Source organism: Lagopus muta, chromosome 1 (genome assembly GCF_023343835.1).
Source record: "Lagopus muta isolate bLagMut1 chromosome 1, bLagMut1 primary, whole genome shotgun sequence".
Classification (NCBI taxonomy): Eukaryota; Metazoa; Chordata; class Aves; order Galliformes; family Phasianidae; genus Lagopus; species Lagopus muta.
In genome coordinates this window covers 194,806,232-194,828,257 of record NC_064433.1, presented here as the reverse complement: position 1 = coordinate 194,828,257, position 22,026 = coordinate 194,806,232, and the positions used below count along the sequence as shown (strand labels likewise).

General features: G+C 51.9%; 1 protein-coding gene and 1 long non-coding RNA gene across 2 annotated transcripts; both read right to left on the bottom strand.

Annotated features, from left to right (window-relative positions):
• Positions 1-6,690: 6,690 nt before the first annotated feature.
• Positions 6,691-13,959, bottom strand: LOC125703760 (rho GTPase-activating protein 32-like). The gene is made up of 12 exons (XM_048968698.1): positions 13,847-13,959; positions 13,190-13,267; positions 12,315-12,396; positions 11,465-11,608; positions 10,772-10,874; positions 10,376-10,508; positions 9,770-9,852; positions 9,311-9,418; positions 8,799-8,944; positions 8,251-8,455; positions 7,307-7,452; positions 6,691-7,118 (listed from the first exon to the last, which is right to left on the bottom strand). The coding sequence occupies exons 2-12, from the start codon at positions 13,238-13,240 to the stop codon at positions 6,691-6,693; spliced, it is 1,629 nt and encodes a 542-aa protein (XP_048824655.1). The 5' UTR covers positions 13,241-13,267; positions 13,847-13,959.
• A 3,642-nt stretch (positions 13,960-17,601) lies between these two features.
• On the bottom strand, positions 17,602-19,726 carry LOC125692804 (uncharacterized). The gene is made up of 4 exons (XR_007376850.1): positions 19,472-19,726; positions 19,102-19,265; positions 18,794-19,007; positions 17,602-18,576 (listed from the first exon to the last, which is right to left on the bottom strand). It is a non-coding gene; the product is annotated as an uncharacterized LOC125692804 (long non-coding RNA).
• Between the last annotated feature and the right edge of the window lie 2,300 nt (positions 19,727-22,026).

The following is a 22,026-nucleotide window of genomic DNA, read 5'->3' as shown; positions in this document are numbered from 1 at the left end:
CACACTCACACAGCCCAAGCGTGCGTGCTTGTGACCTTGGGTCACGCTCTGCAGCTCGGCACAAACTGGGCCTAGGACTCTTTGCCTAAGGGTTTGGTTTCCTTCAGACCAGCTGGTCACAGCACCACACACAGCATCCTTCTGAGGGCGGAGCTGCAGGGGAAGGGAAAAAGCCCACACGGGACCAGTGTCCCATCAAAGCTGAGTGAGGCTGTGTTACCAAACATGGTGCGACACAGTGCTGGTCAACCACGTGGGGGGACAAAGCGTGGCACGTACCTGGCAGGAGATCAGAACAAGGTAGACAATTCCTTGAACTCGCAGCTGTTTCTTGTCACTTTGCTCTGTTCTTCCACGAGCGAAAGCTGCACCAAGGGAGCGGGTAGAGGAGAGAGAAGGAACAGGTCTGTGAGCTTGCACAATGGAGCAAAGATGACAAGGGAAAAACCATGGGACAAATGCCATCTTTATGGATCGCTTGGGAATGCAGGTACTGGCTGAAAGTTACGTCTGATGGACAAGAGTAAGCAGTATGAGCTGCTAGGAGCTCCACCAGCCAGCAGTTCTCAACAGCTCACTGCCCACCCCTCTATCCCACGCCCTGTCTCAGCTTACCTACAAGATGCTGCGCAAGACACAAGGGGGGAAAACGAAGGCACTCAGTCGCTGCACAAGGGCAACAAGCGAGCTACTCACGCAGAGCTCAAGCGCTCCAATGAAGGGACGCAGCACGCACTGCTCCTCCCCTCATTCCAGCCGCTTGTGACATCACTAAGGGCCACCAGGCTGCTCCGCCATGACAACAGGGTGGGGAGGCAAGACCATGTCACAGGACCAGAAGATTCCAACACAGCACCCAACATTCTAGAATCAGCGGGCGGTTGGAATTCTACCTCAGCCCAATCCTGCAGAAGCTGCCATGCGGTTGTCATGACCACAGCGCAGGACCCAGCGCTTGCTCCTGTGCAGCCTCCTACGACTGGCCTCAGCTGTGCAGCCTGGTACGACTGGCCTCAGGCCGTCCCTCTGCAGGGCCTTCCTGCCCTCGGGCAGATGGACATTGCTTCCCAACAGCGTACCTTGCAGCGCAGGGCCTATGTACAATCCACACTGGAGTCCTATAGATCTCTATCAAGCTATCTATACCTAGACACACAGTCTCGACTACCATCTTTTTTCTTAGTCTTGAGGTACACCATTCAGCTGTTTCATTGTCATCAAACAACCCCACTGACGGCACACTGCTGACACAACGTCCTCGCAAACTCAGCAGCAACTCCTGGCACCGATAGCTCCGGGTACAACAAGCACAGGGCTCTGGGTTGCTTTGGATGCAGTTGCAGCATGGATCTGAGGGCTTTGTGGAAGGGGATATATTGCAAATTGCACAGACGTTTTCACACCATTTCTCTTTCGGCATGGTCCCAGCACCTGGCACGCTGATCATCATCCTGGATATACATTTTGTCAAACTTCTACAACTAATGAAATAGTTCCTTACCAAACACAATCTGATCACTCTTCTGGCCATATTTTGTTCCAGCTACCGCTTCCTGCGGGTGCCACAAACAGCGCTGCATCACCTATAGCTCTCTGCCCTTACAGTTCTCACGCTGTCTGGGCAGTCCTCGTGGCCTCAAAACTCTCTCATGCCACACGTGCCACATTCTGAGGCACAGAATATATATCACACTACTTCAAAACACCTTTTTTTTATAATATAATGATACTAGGCATAATCATCTGGAGCTAGAGCAATATGAAAAAATTCCCTTCAGTTCAACCATAAGTCTGCCCCATGGACTCCAGAAGAGCTCTAAGAATACGCAGGGTGGACATGGATGGCAGCTACCATAAGAGTAAGCAATGACAAATGCGGTTGTGAGCCATGCTGTGTCATTGCATCTGCAGGCAGGGATTCTCCTTGGACTGAGCAGAGGGCAGATGTAGCCTGAGAAAAGAACTTAGGATCATTCAGGAAAAGGAAATGAGTTGAGTAATTAATTGAAGAAACTCACGTTCTAAAGGTACTTAGAAGGACAGAGTATTTCCCAACAGAATGGGTTTAACTGTCTATTCCCTGTTTTGTTGGACAGGTCTACTCTATGTATGCTTAGACTGACCTGAGAGGGCATGCTTCAGCACACCCCAGAATTTCCAGTTTCCACATCGTCCAGGCAGCGCAAGTGCGGTGTACGTCTCCCTTGGCACAGACATCAAGCTTTTCTTCCTGTGCAATCAAACACGTAGCGAGTCAGAAAGGACTCGTGAACGTGAAACTCATTTTGCACACACCATTAGAATATAGCTAAGGTACCTCCACTGAGATGAGCAAGCTTCGGTTTGGGTTTGGGCTTAAAGGCTGCCAGCTTAGATAGAAACACTGCCATTCGGAAGGCTAAGAAACCTTGGCGCTTAAAATTCCTGGAGACTTGGAGAGTTCTCAAAGAAACCTTGAAAAGCTGCCTTGAAGTATTCCTGTTGAAAATTGCTGGGATGCCTTACCACGTCATTCAGCAGGACCATTCATATCATACACCATAGATTAGATCAGTTTTAAAACCATGGATTGTAATTATCGGCAATACTTCCTCCCTGTGGATCTCAAGCCCTCGTGAGTGACTGCAATGGGGGTGGCAAGGGGATTGTGGTGCTAAGCTGAACATCATTCCAGAAATCTGTTCTCCTGACCTAAAAATACGGGCTAAAGGAAACAAGGCGTGTGTTCATCATTACACTGACTGCATCAGAGTGTGCTTTTGTGCACACGTGGACCTAGAGACATCGCTAAGAATTCAATTGGTCCACCCAATCCTTAAGCAACTCAGTAATTCAAGACACCTAACAAGGATGGAGGCTCAGTGGGCCATGGGCAAAGCAGGGAGGACAGAGGCAGGAAGCAGGAAGGAGTTCAACTCCAGCTCTCCCCCACAAAAGACTGGGAGAGCTGAGTCAGCACCACGGGAGGAGTTACGACACAGCTTGGGAGCTTACAGAGAGACCTGAGATTGCCAAAGGACGGCGCCAGGTAACTCTCACCAGTCCTGTGCAGGGGTTTCATGGATGCTTGGGATGCTGACTTCCACTGCCTGTGTCGTTGGTAGGAAGTCCAGGTGACAAAGGCTCCTTCTGCCTGGGTAACACTTCTGTGGTTCCATGATTATGACTGGAGGGGGGGAAAAAAAAAAAAAAAAAAAGTAAAGTAAAGCACGCAACCCTGAAAAATTTGCTACTCTGTTGTTCTTGTCAGCACGACAACTCAGATGAGGGTTACGTGTCCTGCACCGGACTGAAAATGCATCCAAGCCCATATTGCACACAGCTTCATCTCAGGGCCAAGAAGAAACGGTGCAAAGATGTTCAGAAGATTCTCGGTGCAGATGAAGGCGCAGGGTGCGTACGTATTCTCTTCAATTCTCTTCAATAATAAATATTGATTGAGAATCCAAAGATAACTTATCAAGAAGTAGCATGAAAGGTCGATGAAAAGGAAATTACACGACAAACTATTTTCATTTAAGAAATCCCTGCTAAACCTCTCCCCATCAAAAAGGGAGCATCCTGGGCACTGTTAGCAGCAGTTCGGAGAACATCCTGCACCACAAGATGCGACACAGTCTTTTCTTCTTTATGAACAAGCCCCTCATTTCTCTACTCAGCATCAGATTCCCTCAAGTTCAAACACGAGGATCAGAACAGCCGCTCAGTCCTGCTGAGAGGAACCCACGGCTGGGATGTCCCCCCGTCCCGTTCCACGCTATTTCCAGCATCGCTGGGGAAAGGAGGAGCGACTGCCATCACCTACCCAGGCTTCTGCGAGGCCTTCCATACGGTCACACATCACAGGGAGAAGCATGGCCGAGAGCTCTCGTGCCACAAAGCTCGGGGCTGCAGAAATCAAGGTTGCCCCCAAGATGCTGTGTGTAACAACAGGACTCACTGCACGTGAGACATGAAAGACAAGGCTAAGGTGAAAAAGCCTCCACTCCCCATGGATGTGGCTGTCTGCACAGACAACAGCTGCCTGCTGTCCAGCAGCCGGATGCTCACCCATCAAAGCACTCGCCCAGCAGATGCCTTTCACAGAATCAGAATTAGCAAGCTTGCAAAAGATCTCCAAGATCATCCAGTCCAACCGTCCACCTACCACCAATATTCCCCACTAAGCCACGTCCCTCACTGCCACATCTAACGTTTCTGAACACCTGCAGGGACAGTAACTCCATCACCTCCCTGGGCACTCCTGTGGAGAAGCGTTTCTTAACGTCCAGCCTCAATCTCCCCCCGTGCAACTTGAGGCCGTTCCCCCCAGTCCTATCGCTACTGACACAGGAGAATAAGACGACCCCCACCTCGACATAATCTCTCTTCAGCTCATTGTAGAGAGGGATAAGGTCTGCCCTGAGCCTCCTCTTCTCCAGGCTAAATAATCCCAGTTCTCTCAGCCAGCCGCTCCCCATGAGACTGGTGCTCTACACTCCTCACAGCTTCACTGCTCTTCTCTGGCAATATCTCGGGGATTCAGTGTCCTTCTTGTAGTCAGGGACCCAGAACTGAACACAGCACTCAAGGTGAGGACTCACCAGAGCTGAGTACAGGGGGATGATCACATCCCAGCTCCTGCTGGCTCCAGCCCTTTGCACTGCATTTCCAATCTCAACCCGTTCCTTCTGCAGTAGCGCTTGCATCCTCACTTAGGGCTGGAGCTCAAGAGCTCAACACAACAGGAAGAACACAGCGTGCAACTGGAAGACACGTCACACTTGTTCCAGACACTCAAGCTCACCCAGCAGTGCTAACTACCCCACAGTCACTTCAAACACACAGAAGCATCCAAGCCCTGACCATGCACACCCCCTCTTGTGATACTCGAGCCCACAGCTCACCTTCACACCTCTGTGCATTGCTGGGCTTTTACACTGACGCAGCCTCGCTCCAGCTCCGTGGCTGCCACACAAGGCCTGCAGGACCTCTTTCTCCGCAAACCCCATCTGCAGGCTTTGGCTCGTGAGGTTCACCACCTGCCCTTCTGAGCAAAGACAAACACCGAGACCGAGAGCAAAGTGCCACTGGCCCGGTCCCCCACCCTCAGTCCTGTCAGACATGCCCTGGTAACGAGACTCACCCCCAAAGCTTGGCTGGACAACAGCACAGGCATCACTCCTCAAACGCCCCATCCCAGCAGCCAGGGATCAAAGCCTTGGGACAGCTGAAACAAAGGGCTTTGCGAGCTTCCTGCTAGCTCTGAACATGAACAAATCCACCCCCGAGCAACAGGATGTGAGAAAACAGCAGCAGACAGCAACCTGCAGAACCAGCCCATCTGGGGCTGCTCCAGACGTTTGCACGCTCCCTTCCATGGCCCAGGCCAAGCTTGCTGAGCTGCTCCTCCTTTGTGCAGGGCAATGGTGCAGGTGCTGTGTGCTGGCTGTACACAGCGTGCCTTTCACTTGCTTTTCCTCCCTCCATCTTCGGTTCGCAAAAAGCCTCTCCAACCTTCCCGTGCTAAAAAATCACTTAGGTAAAAAAGAACTGGCAAGCTTGCTTTTTAAATTACCTTACTTATACAACTTGATGCTTGAAAGCAGAAGCTCTCCCAGCAGTGACCTACCTTAGACAAGCTCAACTTTGGAGAGAAAAGTCATTCCTCTGCCTCTGCAGACTTTGCACACATTGCCAGGGGCAGCAGTCAGCCCAGTTCTCAGCACAGCTTTACCAGCCACAGAAATCCAGTTGATGCCCGCCGTGCTTTTCTCTCTTCTGAAACACCGTGCTGCTGCAAGAAGCAAGGAGTAACATCACAGAAGCACAGAACTGGGCCTGGAAGGACCTCCAGGGATCACTGAGTCCAACACCCCTGCAAAACAGGCTCCTACAGCAGGCTGCGCAGGTGGGCGTCCAGGCGGTTGTGGAATATCTCCAGACAAGGAGAAGCCACAGCCTCCCTGGGCAGCCTGTTCCAGAGCTGCGCCATCCTCACCATAAAGACCTCCCTTCTCACCCACGGGCAGAACTTCCCGTGCTCCCCTTTTCGGCCATCTCCCCTTGCTTGGGGCCGCGCAGGGCTCCTCTCCCTGTCCCGCGACCGCTCTCCTGCACACCTCCGGCAGAGCTGCCCTCAGCACTCGCTCCCGTCGTGCCTCAGCTTCCGCCTCACTGCTGCCAGGACAGCAACGGCTGCCACCGAGGTCTGCCGTGCCTCCAACAGCCGGCTCCCAACGACCGCTCCCACGTGTGGTGGCTCAGCCAACTGCAGACTGGGAGATTGAGAGCCAGGAATGGACGCGGCTGGAGGAGAGAGGTGTTAGGGAGCAGCCAAGGCATCACAGTGCATCAAAAAGCCCTGAAAGGCATCACAAAGCCACCGCCAGGAAGCTTGGGGTTATCACAAGCAGCATCCAGGATGCTAGAGATTATTTGCTACCGTACCAAATGGGAGCTGCAGACATCCCGAAGCCAGACAAAACGGGAACAAACCTGGAGCTCTGCTTCATGCACCCTGCAGCCTCAGCGTTGCAAGCTGAGGTGCCTTGCTGTGTGTTGCATTCATCCCAGTCCTCGTGAATGAAGACTCCACAGGCAGTCAAGGTGTTGAGTGAGCACGAGTGTGCTTTTATTATTAAAGGAAAGGACAGAAGGGCGTGAGAGGTCCAGGTAAAGGTGGGAATCGTCCTCTCTTGGATGGAAAGGTCACGGAGAGAGTGGCTCAGAGCTGTCAGATCCGCTGCACGGTGCCTGGGACTGAGGGCCTGATTCTAAGCCCCCCTCCAAGAGGCACGGCTTCTCATCAGTGAGGCCGACCTGCTCCTGCACAGAGGTGCTGCTGTCGGGGCACTCGGACTGTGCTTGGGCTGGGCTGCACTGCAAAGGCGCCGGGTCACAGTCCAGGCTGGTGACTGTGGTGCCTGGCGGGCTCAGGTCAGCATCTTCAGCAGAGCTGGGAGAAATGAGGGCTTGAACTTGGATGAGCCCCCTCTCTCCATCACTGTTGTTACATGGAAGGTTGTCATGTGAACCGCAGCCATTTGTGCTTCCCAAGAGCTCTCCATTGGTGGAAGCACACAGCCCAGCTTCGCTACTTGCTCCGGCTCTTCTGGGTGGACAAGGGCTCAGTTCATCTAGGAAGGATACACAGGGGTTAGTGCCAAACTTTCACAAGCTGAATTACAAAAGTGGTTCTTGATCACAGGTGAACTAAAGGTGTCAGGTATGGGTTGGAACGCTGGAAGTAGATACAAGCCCACTGACAGCAAGAATTCTATGTTGCTGAAAAGCAAGGCGTTGAAAGCTGGATTTGCACCCTTACCTGCCAGCACTACGATTTCTATTTCTGAGGGCTCCCTGGGACGGCGCTGTGGCTGGCGTTTGGCCCCAGAAGATGGTTTTCCCAGGCTGAAGCAGGAACACCAACAGCCAGCTGGTGATTCCTTTATCTTGGTGGGCGGACTTGGTCTGGAGAGAGAAAACAGGGAATGGTGTGAGCCGTGCGTGGAGCAGAGTGAGGGAAGAGCTGCACTGAGCTCTTGCCAACAGTTGCTTGTTCCTAGCACCGCCTGGTTCCTGCTGAAACACAGCTTAGAAACTCGCTCCATTTCAAGCAGTTGAGGATGGTTCCATTCCTATAGCTCAGCCCTGAAGTCTTGCTGGCTAAATTCCCCTCAACTGTGTCAAGCATGATGCAGAGCACGTGAGGTCCACAGGCTCCACACACCTGTACAGGACAGCGCCTAAAGGAAGGCTTTGACTGAGTTGGCAGGCATAACTGCTGGCTGAGGAATTGCACAGCCATAAAGGAACGTCAAAAGCATCTCTGACTGACACTGACAGCTCATCAGCCCATCTCACTGCCATGTCTAGTTTCTCGTGCCAGCAGGTCTGACCAACAGCTCTGCGTAGAAGAGAACCGGAATTGGTTTCAGGCACGTGGCCGTGAAGTCCGGAAAACCCCAACGTTTCCAGGTACATCCAGCACAGTCCAGGGTAGACGTCAGCGTGGCTTTGTGCATCTCGTGACTGCCTGCCCAGCAAGGAAGGAACGGCACCGTTGTGTGGCTAAACTCAGCCCGTCAGGCAACTGAATGTTAGTTCAATCTCACAGTCCAAAGTGGAGTGGAGATTCACTGCAACACTTCAGGCACCATTCATTAAATCTAGTTGCCACAAGTTTAGGCACTAGAAATAGTGGGGACAAAACAAACACAAGCCACCCAAACAGTGATGATAGCTGCTGGAAAACAAAGTCCTCTTTACCTTTCAGATGGAAAGTCGATGACTGTGTGGAATTTCCCCCGTACAGCTGCGGGGCCTTCTTCCACCTCTATGTCCCTGCTCTCAGTCACAACCACAGGAGAGCTGCTGTGGCCTCGCCTCCGTGCCTGCGCCTCCTCCAGGCTGAGCAGCTCTGTGGCAGGAGAAGACGCCTGCACAGACTGGGGCCCTGAGAGAGAACTGTGCCCTGGAAGGGAAAACCACAGGTGAGAGCCAGGATCAGAAAGCGGCAGCACAGCCATCACAGGTCCGGGGGAGCTGCTGTGTTTTCCTCAGACTTGCTTAACCAAGCCGCTGCAAGAAGAGCAGCTCAAAATAACCATGTGCTCAGAGGTGTGTCTATGGCAAAGGATGAAGTCATAATTAAGAGCAGCTCCCTGTATCGAAACAGGCAAACAAAAACCCTAGAAAGCAGGTATGGTGAACTCAGAAAGCTTCGCTGCCACACTTTCACCAAGCTTCACCTGCTTCCAAGACATCATAGTGACGGTGACAGGACCAAGATAAAGCTAATGGAGGAAGACACTCACCTGCTCCACCTGCCATGTCAGGTCCAGATGTGGAGCAGAAGAGGACGTCTGTGTGGTCGATGATGAATTCCACCACTGCCGACTGCGTCTGCAGTTCCGTGCAGGCAGCTCTCCCACTGGCGCAGGCAGACTCGCTCTGCTGTGATCTGTAGAAAAGGCAGGTTTTAGAAGTCATTCAGCCAAGATCGCTTCCCCAGGTCTGAATTACTGCAGCCCAAAGCTGTCACATTTGTTCTCTGGAGACTTCCGCAGTGGGCAATCAGTGATGCCACTGAAGAAGTTCTCCTGGCTGATCAAGGACACACCAGTCCCATCTACACAAGAGAGCAGCAATGCTCAGCTAGAAATTGTGCCCACGTGGGGTTGGAGAACAGTCCAGGCTCCTGCTCTGCTGTCAGCCACTCACTGCAGATTTTACAGGAGAAGAGCACATGTGGTGCAGAAGGGAGGACTGCTTTATTCTACTGGAGAACAGATGTAAGCGTTCTGTTGAAACGGAAAAAGAAGTTTACCTTAAGAGGTTTGGAGCCCACACAATGGCTAAGTTCTTCGCATGCATGTTTGTGGTGGAGCAGTGCCCAGCCAGACAGGCCAAGTGTCTCATCAGATACGCCAAGGTCCTGGGAAACAAGAGAGGCAAATGTTCAGCACCAGCCAGCATGCCGTGCTGCGACTCACAAAGCAAACCTCAATTCACACTAGTTGTTATTAGTGCTACTGATGCTGAAGATGAAGTAGATCCAACTTGACCAAGTGCCACGTTGCAGAACCCAGCACCAGCACAGCACAGCCACAGCCATCAGCTGCACCAAGCGTGCCCCGTGCCCAGGAACTGACCCCATCAATTAACCCCATGCAGTGTTTCAGCACACCCAGGCATCCCGTTTCTCGCTTGAGACAAAGCCTGGAATTGCACTTTGCCCTCTGAAGTGCAGCAGGGCTGAGCTCAGCAGGCTGAGGGCAGCACTGACCTGTAGTGAGGAGCGGGCAGCTGCTGGATGACGTCCCGCATTCTGACCAGCCGCTCCTCCTCCGTAGTGGCACCAACAGCATCCTGGAAAAGGGCAGAAAGGGACTGAGACACAAATCAGGCGAGATACCTGCCGCAGGGTCGGGAACCATGGGCACAGCGCGCTGCTGGTCAGCACTGAGAAAGATTTTAGGCCTCCCCAGAGGCAACTGGCGAACATAGCGGCACGCAGCTGGTGCCACCACGGCCAAGGAGTCCAAGCACCGGGCCGGTTTACAGCCTGGTTGGGCAGCTCAGCTCCTCACAGGGGGCATTAATCTCTAAGTCCACTTGGCTATTAATTCCCTTCCCGTTCCAGAAATAGTTGGGAATAGCAAAAAACAAACAAACAAACAACACAGGAATTCTTGCAAGCATTGTGAATATGGAAATAACCACCTCCTGGGGCCACCAGAAGTGGCATCAGCACGATGCAGGATGTGGCAAAGACATGCGAGTAAACCCCGTGGGGCTACCAGAAGAAGGGCCTCAGAGCTGGGACACTGCTGCAGCCATCTCCCAAGAGGCCCAGGGAAGAGGGAAAGGAAAGGCGTTGCCTTGTGCTTACCGAGAACTTGTCGTACAGCTGGTCGGTCAGCAGGGGGGTCGGGAGCTCCCTGAAGTACATTTTGCAGAGGGAGCTCGCGCTGTGAACGTCGCGGACGGTTAGCTCAGGAACCTGCTCAGACTCAAATTCCTGGCTGCAGAGAAGGACACGACAACGGTTGAGAAAGAGGAAAGCAAGTCAAAAGCCACACCCAATGCAATCAAGAGTTGGAAGGGCTTCCTGATGTACAGGAGAACACACCACTCGGCCACCAGCACCACGTCAGCCGTGCTGGATGGGATGTTCCCAAAGGAGACCTTCTCTTGGTGCTAAGGCATGGCCCGCAGGCCTCTGAACGCCCGCAACAGGGCACGTGCCCCTGCTGGCACCTGTGTCTGTCAGTCGCAGCACTCTTACCGCAGTCTCTGGACGTTGGACACCACGCCGGACAGGCGGTATATCCCCTGCACCACGCCATGCTGCTCGATGAACTCGGCGCAGCTCTGGAGGACCTGGGGGACTAAAGAACACGTGCCGGCGGTTACTGGAGCTCCTCATTCAAGTCCTGGCTCAGACTGCGCTCCCGTCACATCCCATCCACTAAGCCCAGCCAGGCTACTGCTGTGTTCTTCCTTGAAGGGGAAAGCTGTCAGAGACACCTCTGCAGGAGCTGCTGAGGAAACTGGACAGAGATGAGTTCTTTGCATTCCAGAAATGCCAGGACCTAGGAATCAGCCTGGAGAAAGTAATTCTGGGGAAGCCGCAGACATTGCAAGTCCCATCACAGCTCCCACGGGAATGGAGGTGGAAAATCTCACGCCCGGAAGGAGCTGGGAAACTGAGGCAGGACACTCTCTTTGGCCAAAAGGCTTCCTTTCTTTTCAGGCTACCAGGGGATTGGCTTACAGGCTTTGCTTTAAGCAAATACAAATGTGCTTGTCCCTTAGGAGCATTTCCCTTGCAGCCATCACCTACTCAGTTGATCTTTCAGTCGTCAGCTCCCATTCCCCGTTTCTCCATTGGTATCAACCTGCCCCTTGCTAGATACCATCTCCCTTTCAGCTTTAGGTTCCCAAACAGGGAGGCTCTCAGGAATGGGCTGTCCCTTACCATCACGACCAGAGTGGAGAAGATGCTCTCCCAGGTCACGGCCGAACACCCTCTCCTTTTCCACCTCCCGCTCTTTCTGTTGCTTTGGCCGGGCCTTCACCACGGAACGAAGGAAGGTGAGGAGCTTGCCGCGCTTCTTTGGCACTGCACAACAAAAGGAAGAAACCAGTTCATCTCAGGCTTGGCTCCGTTGGACGAGGCCGAGCACAACACATTCTACAGAGCACCTCAAAACGGGAAGAACATGATGAGCAAGTGCGTACCAAAATGGATTTTCCCCAACCCTGGAGGAGTCCAAGGCCAGACTGGATGGGGCCCTGGGCAGCCTGGTCCAGTCCCACATTAAATGTGGAGCTTGGTTGGCAGCCCAGCTTGAGGCAGGGGGCTTGGAGCTTGATGATCCTTGAGCTCCCTTCCATGCCAAGCCATTCTACAAGGATTCTAGGATTTCCCCAGCTCCAGTCATAAACACAGGAGGACTGGGCCAAATCTCTGCACGTTCTGATGGAGTTTAATGCACTCCTCTTGCTTAGCTTGCTCAACCTGCGCATTAAGGACCCTCTTGAAAAGCCACGTTCTGATCAAGCACAGAAGCACTAGCACAACCAGACCTCTATCTGTCCACCAGGGACGCTGGCTGTTCTCAGCCTCGTACTGACTTGCAGGAGAACTGCCTTTGCCTTCCCTCATTCTCACTGCCTACAAACACCAGCCATACGCCCTGTGCTATGCATGAAGGATCATCAGCACACAGGATAACGTGGGAAGGATAAGGGAGGTATTAAACACGCAACACACCCAAAAAAGACTCCATTTTGCTTCCCTGCACCACCAAACGTATCATCCGTACCTGGCTTTGGCACCGAATTGATGAGAGACTCCGGGATTTTTCCATTAATGAGCTCCACACACTCACCAGGGAAAAATCCAACCTGTAACAAGAAGAAAAAGAGAGGTGTGATACTGAAGGCAGCGTTTCTCAGGCCTGAACTGTTCAAACATCACATTCTCCTCATAACGTGCCTGCCGGATGCTCTGTAAGACAATCCAACAAAAAAATGGCCTGCTTACAATTAATAATTATTCCAAATTGGCAGGCAAATATCCATAAAACTGTGTATGGAGCAGGGAAAGGACAAGTATGCTATGCACCCCTAAATCTCAAGTGTGCCCGAAGGGAAAGACTTCATGCAGAAGCTATATATTATGATAGATTGATGCAGCTAGATCTGAGTTAGCACAGCCTATGAACTTTCTGCTTGCTGACTGAGATGCAGCTGCCATCCCCAGCTCTGAGCTACCCAGCCTTCTGCAGCCAGCAGCAGCAGCAAGCACACAGAGGCTCTGTTACCCTGCCTCATCTCGGCTGACAGGCAGCGACTTCCTAAAAGACACTGACTTCACCTTCTGCATGGGTGCAAGCACAAGAGCTCAGAGACACTGAAACACGTGTCCTAGCTGCTGCGTTTCCAAAGGTGCGGTTCAGTGGCCGTGACCTGATGCATGCTGTGAGGGCTCTTCTTTCTAAGTTAATTGAGGAGGCAGTTTCCTACAAAGACCAACTTTCAGCTCTGGCCTAAGCCCACAGCAAAAGGCAAAGTCCCCTGACACCAACACAGGGAAACCATTTTCCATGTGGAGCCATGCTGTGCAGGCAGGGCAGCTCTAAGCTGAGATTCCTGCCTCGACCCAAGTTGCGCTCTCACGTCTGAAGCTTGTGCCTACCTGAAAGCCGTGCTTGCCTCTCCAGCGGGGGCTCAGCTCCTGAGGCGGCATATCGATGACGCACACGAGGTCTCCCACCTGCAAGAGATTGCAACGTCAATCCCAGCTTCAGCACGGCTGGGAGGAAAGCGCAGCTCAAATGACTGCATTCTTCTGCACTGCCCAATATCGTCAAGCTTGAGAGCCATTGCACCAGTGCAGCTCTTCAGGCATTTGCAGTCGTACAACCGAACGTGGAGGTAGAAGAGTCACTGCAATACACAACACACAGAATTCAGCTGTTCAGTATGAAATGGTTCTCAAAAGCAGCAGGCTCTTTGCCAAAGGGAGAGCTCCAATTAAACCGCAGGCATAAGTCAGCGGAACAGATCCTGAACAGATCTGCACACTCCATACACTGCTCTGCCATTGCTCAGAGACCAGGCTACCACACTGGGCAGTAGCTCTTTGATCACAAGATTCCAATGCCAAATAGAGCCATAGTTTAGAGATGGCTGAACTCCTCCCTGCATCCAACCCACTGCAAGTCTAATCTGGAACCGCATCTGCTGGGCTTCACCTCACCAAACACTCTGAAGGTGTCTGAGAATATTCCTGATAGCTTCACATGTTATACTCTTCTGTACAGGACAACAAGGAACACCCTTAACTGCTTACCTCCAAGGAGAGTTCACCCGGTGCCTGGGCAACGTATCTCTTAATAACGTGGGCAGCAGCAATAGCTGGGATATTAAGAGATGACTCCTCACGGACCAGCAGGGGCTTCCCGTTGTTCTCAGCCTGAAACAGAGAGCACAGGCCATGGTGAGGAGCTGAGGGCAAACAAGGAGGATTTCAGGCTGAGGAGCACGTCAGCAGAGAAAGCTGCAGGAAATGCACTCGGTCCTTATCATGGGCACACAAGAAGGAACGGCAAGGCTAAGAACATGCCCGCAGCAAGGAAAGAAAGCCTTTAAGGCACCTTTTCAGTGACACTGATAGAGCCGCAAGGATTCGCTCTCTCTTGAAAAGCAGGAGAGCACATCTGCACCTCACTCTGCTGGCTCAAATCAGGGAACAAAGACCAATCAGAGCTCCGTACTCTACCTCCATCCGTGTCATGTCAGGCCCACAGCTGATCTCACTGCATGCGACGCCCATCACAGCAGGCACGACAAGCTGGAACTGAAGAGAAACACGCTCATATTTTCTCTCTTCACACACCACAGTATTGAGAGACTACCGGAGAACTACCCTTGGCTATCCTCTGGCACAGGCAGGTGCTCTAGAAGCAACCACTCTGTTCACTCCATTCAAATGGGACAGCCCACTAGGCAGCATTTGACCAAGCAGCTGTCCCTCTGCTAGCAGATGGGGACTGGCACAAAGCAGCAGATGCATTCGCCCAGGGCGCTCTGACAGCACAGCAGCAGGGCAGTGAGAGGAATCATTGCTGCAGGTGCATCTGCTCCCCGGCCACGGCTCCCAGCAGCCTCACCACCGGCACCTGCTGCAGCCCCGCACATCAAGGACATTTCCTTGATTGCATCTCTGCTGTGCGCCCTACAGCTGCCGCGCACACTCACACAGCCCAAGCGTGCGTGCTTGTGACCTTGGGTCACGCTGTCTGGGCCTAGGACTCTTTGCCTAAGGGATTGGTTTCCTTCAGACCAGCTGGTCACAGCACCACACACAGCATCCTTCTGAGGGCGGAGCTGCAGGGGAAGGGAAAAAGCCCACACGGGACCAGTGTCCCATCAAAGCTGGGTGAGGCTGTGTTACCAAACATGGTGCGACACAGTGCTGGTCAACCACGTGGGGGGACAAAGCGTGGCACGTACCTGGCAGGAGATCAGAACAAGGTAGACAATTCCTTGAACTCGCAGCTGTTTCTTGTCACTTTGCTCTGTTCTTCCACGAGCGAAAGCTGCACCAAGGGAGCGGGTAGAGGAGAGAGAAGGAACAGGTCTGTGAGCTTGCACAATGGAGCAAAGATGACAAGGGAAAAACCATGGGACAAATGCCATCTTTGTGGATCGCTTGGGAACGCAGGTACTGGCTGAAAGTTACGTCTGATGGACAAGAGTAAGCAGTATGAGCTGCTAGGAGCTCCACCAGCCAGCAGTTCTCAACAGCTCACTGCCCACCCCTCTATCCCACGCCCTGTCTCAGCTTACCTACAAGATGCTGCGCAAGACACAAGGGGTGAAAACGAAGGCACTCAGTCGCTGCACAAGGGCAACAAGCGAGCTACTCACGCAGAGCTCAAGCGCTCCAATGAAGGGACGCAGCACGCACTGCTCCTCCCCTCATTCCAGCCGCTTGTGACATCACTAAGGGCCACCAGGCTGCTCCGCCATGACAACAGGGTGGGGAGGCAAGACCATGTCACAGGACCAGAAGATTCCAACACAGCACCCAACATTCTAGAATCAGCGGGCGGTTGGAATTCTACCTCAGCCCAATCCTGCAGAAGCTGCCATGCGGTTGTCATGACCACAGCGCAGGACCCAGCGCTTGCTCCTGTGCAGCCTCCTACGACTGGCCTCAGCTGTGCAGCCTGGTACGACTGGCCTCAGGCCGTCCCTCTGCAGGGCCTTCCTGCCCTCGGGCACATGGACATTGCTTCCCAACAGTGTACCTTGCAGTGCAGGGCCTATGTACAATCCACACTGGAGTCCTATAGATCTCTATCAAGCTATCTATACCTAGACACACAGTCACCACTACCATCTTTTTTCTTAGTCTTGAGGTACACCATTCAGCTGTTTCATTGACATCAAACAACCCCACTGACGGCACACTGCTGACACAACGTCCTCGCAAACTCAGCAGCAACTCCTGGCACCGATAGCTCCGGGTACAACAAGCACAGGGCTCTGGGTTGCTTTGGATGCAGTTGCAGCATGGATCTGAGGGCTTTGTGGAAGGGGATATACTTCAAATTGCACAGACGTTTTCACACCATTTCTCTTTCGGCATGGTCCCAGCACCTGGCACGCTGATCATCATCCTGAATATACATTTTGTCAAACTTCTACAACTAATGAAATAGTTCCTTACCAAACACAATCTGATCACTCTTCTGGCCATATTTTGTTCCAGCTACCGCTTCCTGCGGGTGCCACAAACAGCGCTGCATCACCTATAGCTCTCTGCCCTTACAGTTCTCACGCTGTCTGGGCAGTCCTCGTGGACTCAAAACTCTCTCATGCCACACGTGCCACATTCTGAGGCACAGAATATATATCACACTACTTCAAAACACCTTTTTTTTTATAATATAATGATACTAGGCATAATCATCTGGAGCTAGAGCAATATGAAAAAATTCCCTTCAGTTCAACCGTAAGTCTGCCCCATGGACTCCAGAAGAGCTCTAAGAATACGCAGGGTGGACATGGATGGCAGCTACCATAAGAGTAAGCAATGACAAATGCGGTTGCGAGCCATGCTGTGTCATTGCATCTGCAGGCAGGGATTCTCCTTGGACTGAGCAGAGGGCAGATGTAGCCTGAGAAAAGAACTTAGGATCATTCAGGAAAAGGAAATGAGTTGAGTAATTAATTGAAGAAACTCACGTTCTAAAGGTACTTAGAAGGACAGAGTATTTCCCAACAGAATGGGTTTAACTGTCCATTCCCTGTTTTGTTGGACAGGTCTACTCTATATATGCTTAGACTGACCTGAGAGGGCATGCTTCAGCACACCCCAGAATTTCCAGTTTCCACATCGTCCAGGCAGCGCAAGTGCGGTGTACGTCTCCCTTGGCACAGACATCAAGCTTTTCTTCCTGTGCAATCAAACACGTAGTGAGTCAGAAAGGACTCGTGAACGTGAAACTCATTTTGCACACACCATTAGAATATAGCTAAGGTACCTCCACTGAGATGAGCAAGCTTCGGTTTGGGTTTGGGCTTAAAGGCTGCCAGCTTAGATAGAAACACTGCCATTTGGAAGGCTAAGAAACCTTGGCGCTTAAAATTCCTGGAGACTTGGAGAGTTCTCAAAGAGATCTTGAAAAGCTGCCTTGAAGTATTCCTGTTGAAAATTGCTGGGATGCCTTACCACATCATTCACCAGGACCATTCATATCATACACCATAGATTAGATCAGTTTTAAAACCATGGATTGTAATTATCGGGTGGGATGTCCCCCCGTCCCGTTCCACGCTATTTCCAGCATCGCTGGGGAAAGGAGGAGCGACTGCCATCACCTACCCAGGCTTCTGCGAGGCCTTCCATACAGTCACACATCACAGGGAGAAGCATGGCCAAGAGCTCTCGTGCCACAAAGCTCGGGGCTGCAGAAATCAAGGTTGCCCCCAAGATGCTGTGTGTAACAACAGGACTCACTGCACGTGAGACATGAAAGACAAGGCTAAGGTGAAAAAGCCTCCGCTCCCCATGGATGTGGCTGTCTGCACAGACAACAGCTGCCTGCTGTCCAGCAGCCGGATGCTCACCCATCAAAGCACTCGCCCAGCAGATGCCTTTCACAGAATCAGAATTAGCAAGCTTGCAAAAGATCTCCAAGATCATCCAGTCCAACCGTCCACCTACCACCAATATTCCCCACTAAGCCACGTCCCTCACTGCCACATCTAACGTTTCTTGAACACCTGCAGGGACAGTAACTCCATCACCTCCCTGGGCACTCCTGTGGAGAAGCGTTTCTTAACGTCCAGCCTCAATCTCCCCCCGTGCAACTTGAGGCCGTTCCCCCCAGTCCTATCGCTACTGACACGGGAGAATAAGACGACCCCCACCTCGACATAATCTCTCTTCAGCTCATTGTAGAGAGGGATAAGGTCTGCCCTGAGCCTCCTCTTCTCCAGGCTAAATAATCCCAGTTCTCTCAGCCAGCCGCTCCCCATGAGACTGGTGCTCTACACTCTTCACAGCTTCACTGCTCTTCTCTGGCAATATCTCGGGGATTCAGTGTCCTTCTTGTAGTCAGGGACCCAGAACTGAACACAGCACTCAAGGTGAGGACTCACCAGAGCTGAGTACAGGGGGATGATCACATCCCAGCTCCTGCTGGCTCCAGCCCTTTGCACTGCATTTCCAATCTCAACCCGTTCCTTCTGCAGTAGCGCTTGCATCCTCACTTAAGGCTGGAGCTCAAGAGCTCAACACAACAGGAAGAACACAGCGTGCAACTGGAAGATGGTTCTCAAAGCCGACAAGAGTCAACTCTCTGACCTTGGGCACAACTCACCAACCGAGAGCCAGGCCTTGCAAACTTGGCTCATCTGAGCACATCAGACGAGGCTGCACATCAGACCACAAGCATCCATTGCAATTGCAGCTCCATGTAGAGAAGAGCAACGATTAACAGGTGTGAATGAATTCACTCACAAGCTGCACAACGAGTCTGTTCTTCATTAAAAAACCCACATGGATTCCTAAGCCAAAAAGAGAACAGCAATAGCTAATAGTGATGGAAGAGGTTCTTGGTCCTAAACCTCATCCTCTTACCCCAATTTTCCTTGCCTCGTACCCTACCCCAACTCCTGGACGATGCCCACAGCCTTAAACTCAGACCTCAACTCCAGGAGCTGAACATGAACAAATCTACCCCAGAGCAACAGGACAGCAGACACACAGCGGAAGACAACCAACCTGCAGAAGCAGCTCCATTGGGGTTGGTCCAGATGTTTGTGTGCTCCCTTCCATGGCTCAGGCCAGGCTTGCTGAGCTGCTCCTCCTTTGCGCAGGGGGAGAGCAGTGCAGGTGCTATGTGCTGGCTATGCACAGCATGCCTTTCACTTGATTTTCCTCTCTCCATCTTCCATTAGCAAACAGCATTTCAAATCTTTCCTCGTGAAAAAATCACCTATGTAAAAAAGAATTGGCAATCTTGCTTTTGAAGTTTCCTCATTTGTACAACTTGATGGTTTAAAGCAGAAGCTCACCTAGCAGTGACCTACCTTAGACAAACCCAACCTGCAGGGAAAAGTCATTCCTCTGGGTGCAGAGTCTGCAGACACATTTCCAGGTCCCAGTGTCAGCCCACTTCTCAGCACAGCTTTACCAACCACAGAAATCCAGTTTACGCCTGCCGTGCTTTTCTCCCTTCTGAAACACTGCATCGCTGCAAGAAGCAAAGATTAAAATTACAGAACCACAGAATTGGGGTTGCAGGGGACCCCCAGTGATCATTGAGTCTGAAGTCCCTGCAAAACGGGCTCCCTACAGCAGGCTGCGCAGGTGGGCGTCCAGGCGGTTCTGGAATATCTCCAGACAAGGAGAAGCCACAGCCTCCCTGGGCAGCCTGTTCCAGAGCTGCGCCATCCTCACCGTGAAGAAGATCCTTTGCATTTTGGTGCAGAACTTCCTGTGCTCCAGTTTGTGGCCATTTCCCCTTCTCCTGTCCCCACAGATCGCTGACAAGAGGTTGGCCGTGTCCTTTGGACTCCCACACTTAACAAATACGTAAGCATTAATCAGATCTGCTCTCAGTCTTCTTTCCTCAAGGCTGAACAGACCCAGGTCCCCCAGCCTTTCCATACTGAGGAGATGCTCCAGGCCCTTTATCACCTTCCTGGCCTTCTGTTGGACTCTCTCCAGGAGATCCCTGTTATTTCTGTACCAGGAAGGGAGCCCAGAACTGGATGCAGTACTGCAGGTGAGGCCTGACCAGGGCTGAGCAGAGTGGGAAAATCACCTCCCTTGCTCTGCTGGCCGCGCTCCTTTTAAAGCACCCCAGGATGCCATTGGTCTTCTTGGCCAGCAGGGCACACTGCTGGCTCACGGCCGACCTGTCATCCACCAGCACCCCCAGGTCCTTCTCTGCAAAGCTCCCCTCCAGTGGTCACATCCCAACCTCTACTGATATTTGCAGTTATTCCTTCCCAGGTGCAAGACTCTACACTTGCTTTTGTTCCACCTCACCTGGTTTGTTTCTGCCCAGCTCTCCATCCTGTCCAGATCTTGCTGAATGGCAGCACAGCCTTTTGGCGTGCCAACCACTTCTCTCCCAGCTTTGTCTCATCAGTGCACTTGCTAAGGGTGAACATGTCCCCTCATCAAGGTCATTGACAAAGATATTGAACAAGACCTTGAGAGAAACACTCAAAGTCACCAATTTCAGCTTAGGCAAGGATCTTAGTGATAGCAGCCAAGTTTATTCATTATTGCAGTAACAGGCACATGCTCCCTGTTAATAAGGGAAAAATTGCACATCGATCAGAGAAATTCATCCTGTTCTGTACTGTAAACCCAACGCAGGCAATGCTCTCCTGGCACTCACTGGTTGAGTGTCTAAGCTCACAGTCTCCCTGACGCTGTTGCTATGATGTAGTTCCATATAAGGTCCATTACCAACCTGCTCTTTTTGGTATGTTTTGTACTTCTCCATGGAGATACGAGGGCCATATTTCCAAGAGTGAGCACATTTGTTCTGTCCTGTGCCGAGCTCCCTCTCTCTCTCCACCCTGCATATTTGCCTTATTTTGTGCCTGGCTCAATTCCACCCCAATCAGAACACCCCGAATCTTTAACTTTTTAACTCTGCTCAGCAACTTTCTTAGTAGAAGGCAAACGGCTCTTTCACAAGAGGGCTGTAAGTTCAGTAAAGCCAGTACTACATACAGAAAATACTCAAAGCTTCTACAGCAACAACACAGAATCACAGAATTGTAGGGGTTGGAAGGGACCTCCAGAGATCATCGAGTCCAACCCCCAAAAACAACACAATCTCCCCTTCACAACCAGACCCAGCACCAACCCCCGGGAGCACCGCCGCTCACAGCTCTCCAGCCGCACTCTGTGCCGCCCATCACCACCACTGAGCTCAGCCAGTAAACCAGTTCTCAGCCCACCTCATCATCCACTCATCTATCCCACACTTTCTCAGCTTCATTACCAGGATGTCACAGGAGACTGTAACAAAACATTGCTGAAGTCAAGGAAGATGACACCCACTGCAGTACCTGAAATGGTCCGTTCCATCCCACTCGGGCTGAAGCCTTGATTCCTTCCAGGCACGTATTGGGACCAGCCTCCAACATGGGATGAGTGCACTGGAAATTCCAGAGGTGGAGTTTGAGCCAACAGCCCACATTCCTTAAGGGGTAACAGAGCAGCAGACAACCTGAGTACACAGTTCTGGAGAAACTTACCCTTGGTTTCAGGAGCGGGCATCTCACCATTCCCAAGTACGGCCACCCAAACAGCACTTCGTATGGCGATACTCCTAAGCCTTTTCTGTGAGTGGTTCGTGTTCTGACAAGGGCTACAGGCAAACACTTTGTCCATGGTAATTTGGTCTCTGAAACCAATTTTGACAAGTGCTTCTTCAGCATCTGATTGATTCATTCTACTTTCCCTGAAGAAGGAGGATGCCACAGAGTATGGAGCTCCCACTTTATTTCTGAAGTTCTCATCAGCTCCTGTAGGACTTGTGAAGTAAACAGGCTTCCCTTATCTGAGTCCATATTCTGCACAATCCCACATCTAGAGATTGTGTCGGAACGTAGAGTCCTCAGTGCAGAAGAGACATGGACCTGTTGGATCACATCAGAGGATGGCCACAAAAAAGAACCAAGGGATCAAACAGCTCTCCTCCAAGGACAGGCTGAGAGAGCTGGGCTGTTCAGCATGGAGAAGCGAAGGCTCTGAGGTGACCTGGTAACAGCCTTTCAATACCTAAAGGGAGCTAAAGGAAAGAAGAAGGGAAAACTTAGGTGAGATGTAAGGAAAATGTCTTTTTACAGCAAGGGACAAAGGGAAATGGTTTGAAGTTGAGGGAGGGGAGATTGAGGTTGGATGTCAGGGGGAAGTTCTGTGCTGTGAGTGGTGAGGGGCTGGAACAGCTGCCCAGAGAGGCTGTGATGCCCCGTCCATCCCTGGAG

Excerpts from the sequence above, each read along its gene's own strand:
- LOC125703760 (XM_048968698.1), bottom strand. The coding sequence starts at position 13,240 with ATGCCGCCTCAGGAGCTGAGCCCCCGCTGGAGAGGCAAGCACGGCTTT. Across the intron at positions 10,509-10,771 it reads TCCAACGTCCAGAGACTGCG|CCAGGAATTTGAGTCTGAGC; the intron begins GTAAGAGTGCTG and ends CCTTCTCTGCAG. Across the intron at positions 7,453-8,250 it reads ATCGACTTTCCATCTGAAAG|ACCAAGTCCGCCCACCAAGA; the intron begins GTAAAGAGGACT and ends TTCTCTCTCCAG.